General features: G+C 42.0%; 1 protein-coding gene across 1 annotated transcript; it reads right to left on the bottom strand.

Annotated features, from left to right (window-relative positions):
* Positions 1-4,862: 4,862 nt before the first annotated feature.
* On the bottom strand, positions 4,863-5,696 carry LOC149224887 (uncharacterized). Its single transcript, XM_089388306.1, has 2 exons — positions 5,402-5,696; positions 4,863-5,311 (listed from the first exon to the last, which is right to left on the bottom strand). The coding sequence occupies exons 1-2, from the start codon at positions 5,694-5,696 to the stop codon at positions 4,863-4,865; spliced, it is 744 nt and encodes a 247-aa protein (XP_089244432.1).
* Positions 5,697-7,081: the final 1,385 nt, after the last annotated feature.

Raw genomic sequence — 7,081 nt, 5'->3', positions numbered from 1 at the left:
CAAACAATATCTTCATGCTAATTCTCATCATTTCGTAGCTCAAAAGCTTAGTGTTCTCAACACCTTAGCGACTAGAGCTTTAAGATTTTCTGATGACAACCATCTCAATGAAGAGAAAGAACATCTCCTAAGTGTTTTCTTTAATAATGGGTATAGTAGACACCAATGTACTAAGGCTTTCCTCAGAGCTGAAAAAGGTCCTAGTGCTAAGAAAGATACCAAGGATCGATTTCTGGTGTTCTTCTTCCTTTTATCTAAGGGACCACTGACAAGATTGCGAGGATTCCAAGGAAGCATAAGGTGGCTTCAACCTTTAGGCCTTTAAATACCATTCAGAGCTCCCTTGGATCCATAAAAGACCCAGTGGACCCCAAGAATATGAAGGGTGTTTACGTTATCCCATGCTCTTGTGGGACTCCCTAAATTGGTGAGACTGGTCGCTCGATTAATCAAAGGATTCATGAGCATGTTGCTGACATCTCCTCTGTTTTGGCAGAGCATGTAGATAAATTTAAGCATCACATTTGCATTGAGGAGGCCCAAGTCATTGCTAAGGTTAGTCATTTCCATGATCGTAAATTGAGGGAGGCCCTAGAAATTAAAAAAAAACCCAATAATTTGAATAGAGATGATGGTTGGAATATTAGTAGAAGTTGGGTCTGTGTCCTATCATTCTAGTTTTTTAGGCTTCTTTTTGAGATTTATTTTGTTTGTGTACTTATCTATGTAGGTATTGGCGTCTTTTTTATAGTATTTGTTGTTGATTTATTTTTCATTAGAGTTTATTTTCTTGATCCTTCATGTCTTTTATGTATTTTATCATCCTATTCGTTCTTGACTCCTTTTAGAATTTTTGTTATTTGTCTAAAAAGCCTCAACCCCATATTTTATTGCTGACCTTGTTTTATTTATTGATTACTTTTCTTTGAATATATATATATATAATTTATTTATTTATTTTTTCATTTGACTTGTGTATATTTTTTATTTATTTGATTTATTTTTCATTAATTATTTTTAATTAAATTAAATTTATTTAAGTTTATTTATTAAATGATCTTGTCTCGATTAGGGTCTTGACTCTTTTTTATAATTTCTGACTTCCCTCCTTGTTTAGAGTTTGACAGTTTATTTATTTATTTATTTTTTTAATATTATTTTTCAAAAACTAGTTGTTTCGCTGTTTAGTATAGCGGTTACTTATTAATATTTGTTTTTAATAAATTAATAAACCAATATCATAATTTAAATATTATTTTTCAAAACTAGTTGTTTAATATAGCGTTACTTATTATAATTTTTAATAAATTAATAAACTAATATATATATATATATATATATACTAAAACGGTTATGATTTTTATTTATTTGAAAAAACTTGGGTCTTTGCCCAAGCGGCTCCTATTACATTGCAGATTTCTAACTGTTGTTGATTAAGATCTACTTGATTTTCAGGGAATTTGTACCATGCTTTCATTGTTTACAAGTACCTGTCCTTTCATCAGAGAGCTGCCTTTGTTTGCCATCTGGTCAGCTTCACTGTTTGACTTTCTAAGGATATGATAAAACTTACATGTGTCAAAGTCTAGGAGAACTCTCTTCAATCTGTCCAGTATTTTGTTGAGGCTGGCATTGCTAAATAGATTTCCCAACTTTAGGCTTTTTATTATTAACTCTGAATCTCCGAAAACTTGGAGGTCTTTGGCACCTTTGTCTCTTGCGATGTGGCAAGCTTTGAGAAGCCCAAGAATCTCTGCTTGATTGTTAGATTTCTGGCCTAATCCCCAGCTGAAACAGTCTTTTGAAGCCCCGTCCGAAGAGTAGATGACCCCCCCAGCACCAGCGGCTCTGGGATTACCTTTAGACGCTCCATCGAAGAAAATTGTGGTTAAGTTTTGTGACTGCCACCATGATTGGAATTTGTCATCTTCATCTCTTATGCACCATTCTTGATTTGCCTTCTGTGGAGAGAGGAGCTGCTTATGCGGGCAGGGCTCTAGCAGGCCTAGCCATCTTTTTTCTTCAGGCAGTAGCAATGGGTCTTCTTTGAAATACTGTTGTTGGGCTGCTTCCAGTAGAAAGGATTTAGCTTTTGCTGCGACTTGCAATGGAGTGTGCCTCATCTCTCTGAAAATCTGCTGATTTCGAGCTAGCCAAAGCTGCCAACAAACATATTTTGGGATAACTGTCCAAATTTTTCTCCAGAATGATTTGGAAGGGATGCACTGGGGATAGTATCGGCTCCAAGTGGCGTAGAGATCTGCAAAAGAGATTTGTGAAGGCAGTATAATATGAAATTCATGTAAAATAATTCCCCATACCTCTTTTGCAAAATTGCACTCCAAGAAAAGGTGCTGGGCTGTTTCGAAGTTGCTGCTGCATAACACACATCTGTGCGGCCCTACTATATTCCTTTTTTCCAGATTATCACCAGTTAGGAGTTTATTATGAGCCAGGGTCCAGAAGAAGAAATTCACTTTTGGTAGGGCTAGGGGTTCCCAGACATTCTTCCAAAAAGTTGGGGTTTGACTGCTATTTCTTGAAGCCTGCAATGCTTTATATCTTGCTGTTGTGATGTAGACTCCAGACTAACCCCATCCCCACTTATCTTTCATGGATCTGCTGACAGGCGTTGCTTCCTCCAGCAGATCTTCAAGCAGAGTTTGTTGGTGAGATAACCGCGCTGGGACTCCATGAAAATCCCATCCTGCCCAATCTCCACGATGATCCCAATTTGACAGATCGTATATGGTGTTGACTCCTGCTTGCTTCAGCCAGTCCCTGAGATCAGCTATGTCCTCATTATTCTTCAGGGGTTCTTTCCCCATAATACTGTCAAGCCACAGATGGGTGCGTTTGCCATTGCCAGGGATCCTGTAAACCTGTTTGTTGAAGAACTTACTGCTCCTACAACATAGTTTCCACACCTGCGTGCTGTTGACTGTATTTGCGTTCTGAAGATTACTGAGGGATTTGTTGGGTCTGTACTTAGTGCGCAGCACTACACTAACCGGATGGGTGGGCTCATGGATCAGCTTCCACAAGATCTTTCCTCCCAGTGCTAAATTGACAAGAGCTGGATCTCTAATTTGCAGCCCTCCTTCTGCCTTTGTTTTTTTTACCACGTCCCAGTTCACCAGATGCATTTTGTTTTCATTTCCCTTTCCTCCCTGCCACAAGAAGTCTCTAAGCAGTTTGGATATTTGCTCCGCCACATTTCTTGGTGCTAGGAGAAACGCTGCCTGATAGATTGGTAGCGCCGACAGCATGGCTTTTATTAAAATTACTTTGCCTCCCTTCGTCAGCCAATAGCCTCCCCACGCTGCAATTTTTGTTTTGATTTTCGAGATTATTTCACTCCAGAGCGTTCTTTTATTGGCTCCTGATATAATGGGAAGGCCTAGGTACTTGAATCTATCCCAGGTTGCTTGTCCTTTGAAACCGAGGAGAGTGGTTATACCAGAGAGCTCCCTCTGATCTATGTTCCAGCTATAAACTTCGCTTTTGTTCTCATTTATTAATGCCCCTGAGGCTCTGCAATAACTATTGAGAACTGCGTTTATGGCTTTGGCAATTCTGATGGAGGCTCCGTAGAGGAGAAGGGAATCATCAGCGAATAAAGCGTGGTTCAGGGCTTTAGCTCCATGGGAAGGCTTGAGACCCGGGATGTTGCCATTTATTCTTTCTGCAGTGAGTTTACGACTGAGGGTATCCGCCATTATGATGTACAGGAATGGGGAGAGGGGGCATCCCTGTCTGATGCTTCTCTGGCTTTGGAAGAAATTTGTGGGGCGACTGTTGACTAAAGGGGCAATCCATGGTTTGTCAATGCAAGCTTTGATGAGATTTATGAATTGGGATGAAAAGCCAAATGAGAGCAGGAATTTGCAGAGGAAAGAGCGATCCACTTTGTCGAAGGCGTTTGCCATGTCTAATTTGATCAACATGCCTTTTTCATTCCGCTGCTTGCTAGAGTGAATGATCTCCTGTACCTGGATTACGTTATCTAGAATATGCCTACCTTCAACGAAACCGCCTTGAGGAGGGGAGATCAGTCTTTTTAACAACGGCTTGATCCGGTTTGCTATCAGTTTTGCCAGAATTTTATATGAAGCGTTGCACAACGAAATCGGCCTGAACCTTGCGAATGTCTCCGGATTGGTGTCTTTGGGGATTAGGGCGAGGTAAGTGGAGTTAGTTCCTCTACCTACCTTGGATTTTTTCATGAACCAGCCTATCATTTTGTAGAGATTAGCTTTAATAATATGCCAGCAAGACTTGTAGAAATGGATTGTAAATCCATCAGGCCCGGGAGCCTTATCTGCGTCCATGGACCAGATAATTTTTATGATTTCCTCCTCCGTGGTTGGCCTGCAGAGAGCTACGTTTTCTTCAGAGCTAATAAGAGAAGGGATGTTGGCGATGAAATCAGCGGCTTCCTCATTATTTCTGTGGGTTTCTTCTCTGTAAAGATTCCTAAAGTGGGTTTCAGCGGCAGCTTTGACTTGATTAAAACCTTTGCAAACAGTGCCCTCTGATGTTTTAATTTCTACTATGTGGTTCCTAGTCAATCTCGCTCTGTATTGTCGATGGAAGAAGGAGGTGTTTTGGTCTCTAGCCTTAAACCACAAACTTGTAGATTTTAGTCGCCAGTATTCTTCTTCATTTTTGAAAGTTTGGTGGGCAGAATGTTGGGCTTTTGTTTCTTTTTCCAGCAACTCTGTTGTTATGTCTTTGTTTTCCATCTCTGTTTGCAGAATCTGCAATGCATGAACTGACTCCTTTCTTTGCTCAGTAGGAGAGGGGCCTGGTCCCTTTATCCAGTTCTTCAGTGCCTGCTTAGTTGCTTTCAATTTTTGCTCCTAGACATAGCTTGGGGGTCCCGTGAAATTTTTGGCCCAAGCTGCCTTCATTGTCTCTATATAACCTTCCTTCTCGATCCATAGAGGGCTGAACCAGAATGGAATAGGCCCCATATCTTCTTCATCTTCCAGGAGAAGCTGAATAGGCTTATGATCAGAAGCTAATTTGGGCAGGATTTTAGTGGTGATTATCTTTTTGTTCATCATTATGGAGCTTTGTACCATGAATCTGTCTAACTGTGCTAAGATGTGATCTGTTCCCACTCTGTTATTGGACCATGTATAAATGCCTCTGATAGGATTGAAGTCCAGTAAGTCCCAACACTGAAAGAGTTCCTCCACCTCATCTAGCATGGGATCTCTATTGCTTGTCCCTCCCCTCTTTTCTTTTGCTTTCATGATGATGTTAAGGTCCCCTGCTATGATGATATTGCTGGGGGTTGACTGCTCTAAGAAGGATGAAAGGGAGTTCTAGCATTCTCGCTTTTCATAATAAGAAACTGGGACATAAAGATTGAAAAGGGAAATAGACAACTTACTTGTTTTGTGCATCAATTCCGTGTAGATCCAGTGCTGTGTTTCCTTGTGGTTTTTCAGATGAAAAAGGTCATCGTTCCAGAGTGTTGCCAGTCCTCCAGAAGTTCCCCTTGAGTTGACAGCTTTGCCTACTCTTTTATTCCACTTTGAGCTACTGATCTCTAGAAGGGCTTGGCCTTCTATTTTGGTCTCTTGGAGCATGAGGATATATGAGGGCTCTGCTTTCATAAGATCCTTGACTGCTTCTATTTTGGAGGGGTTCCCCAGTCCTCTACAGTTCCAAGAGACGAGATTCATTATTTACTTGAGGGGGTATTGAGCCCTCCCTTGGAGGGCCTTGGTCTGATGTTTCGCCCAATAGACATTTCTATGGTTGCTTGGCTTCCTTGTGTTTTGAGTCTTTCTGCCTCCTCCTCCCTTTTTTCTTTGTGGGATTTCCTTCCAGCTTTTTTCGTTTGTCGCTCGTAGGTTTCATCCTCCGAGGTGCCAGATCTTTCTACTGGTTTTTTTCTTGCTATCTCTGCGTATGAGGGATTAGAGGGACTACCCTTGTTGGCCTCGGTCTGGATTGCTTCCCCTTCCTTCTTGTTTGAAGGTGGGATGTCCGCCTGTTCTTCATTCTCTGGGGTAGGGTAGCTTGATTGTTCTGAGCATTTTATGTCCCTTTTGGGTTTACTTCCGTTTCCTGGTTGGCTTTGGTGCTGCTAGGGCCTCCCTCCATGTTACCTTTGCCTGTACCTTTTTTTGAGGTTTCATTCTTCTGGACTAGGGTCCATTGTTCCCCATTCTGTTTGTCTGCTTGCTCCTCTGCTCTCTTTTTACAGTTCTTTGCAAAGTGGCCATGGCCATGGCAATGTCTGCATTTAAAGGGTAACTATTCGTAGTCCAACTCCTGGACATGCGTCCACCCAGCTACAATGAGTTTGATAGCTTCCGGTAACCCCTCCTCTAGGTCCACTTGTACGCAGATACGAGCGCATGAGTACTGGTCTTTCCTCGCTGCCTGATCTATGTATTTTCCCATAGCATTACCTATGATCTGTAGGGATTTTTGGTTCCAGCAGTGAAGGGGCAAATGTGGGAGCCTAACCCAGACCAGGACAGCAGAGGGGATATCCCGGGTGGGATCAAAATCAGGGGACCATTTGTTTAGGTAAAGGCCCTAGGACCCCATGAAATACGGTCCATTTCTAAAGATTAAACCTCTGTCATCTGGGTTTTCAAAGACAAACACAAAGAAACCCTTGCCTACGAAATAAATTTTAACTCCTTCTTTAATTAGGGGCTTCTAGTTCCTTTGGGTCCATTCATCCACCGATTTGGGAGATGGCTAGAGGCCAGTGAATTGACCTATAAGGCCTCTCTCCGCAAGGTTCAACGCAGCTTTTCAAGTTTCTTCTTCTGGCAGGGCTACTGATGGAATCGTATCCAGCTTTTTTACGAACTTCTGTTGTGAAGCTGAGGGGGGGGCGCTTTGGACCAGCTGCGATCATTGATTGGAAGGCTAACACCTTCGGAGGCGGCGAAGGAGGGGGATCAGGGTCCCTGCTGGCCTCCATAGATGAGGCTGGGCGGACTGAGGGGCGTAGAGGCATGGAGCGAGCTGGAGCAGTCGGTTGTTGCAGAGTAGGCGCGCACGCGAGTTATTTAAATATTATTTTTCAAAAACTAGTAATATTTGG

The sequence above is a fragment of the Pinus tabuliformis genome, chromosome Q (genome assembly GCF_031772625.1).
Source record: "Pinus tabuliformis cultivar Carrire ecotype Pingquan chromosome Q, CPIR1, whole genome shotgun sequence".
Classification (NCBI taxonomy): Eukaryota; Viridiplantae; Streptophyta; class Pinopsida; order Pinales; family Pinaceae; genus Pinus; species Pinus tabuliformis.
This window is presented reverse-complemented; position numbering and strand designations above follow the sequence as displayed.

Excerpts from the sequence above, each read along its gene's own strand:
- LOC149224887 (XM_089388306.1), bottom strand. The coding sequence starts at position 5,696 with ATGAATCTCGTCTCTTGGAACTGTAGAGGACTGGGGAACCCCTCCAAA. Across the intron at positions 5,312-5,401 it reads GGAATTGATGCACAAAACAA|AGCAGTCAACCCCCAGCAAT; the intron begins GTAAGTTGTCTA and ends CATCCTTCTTAG.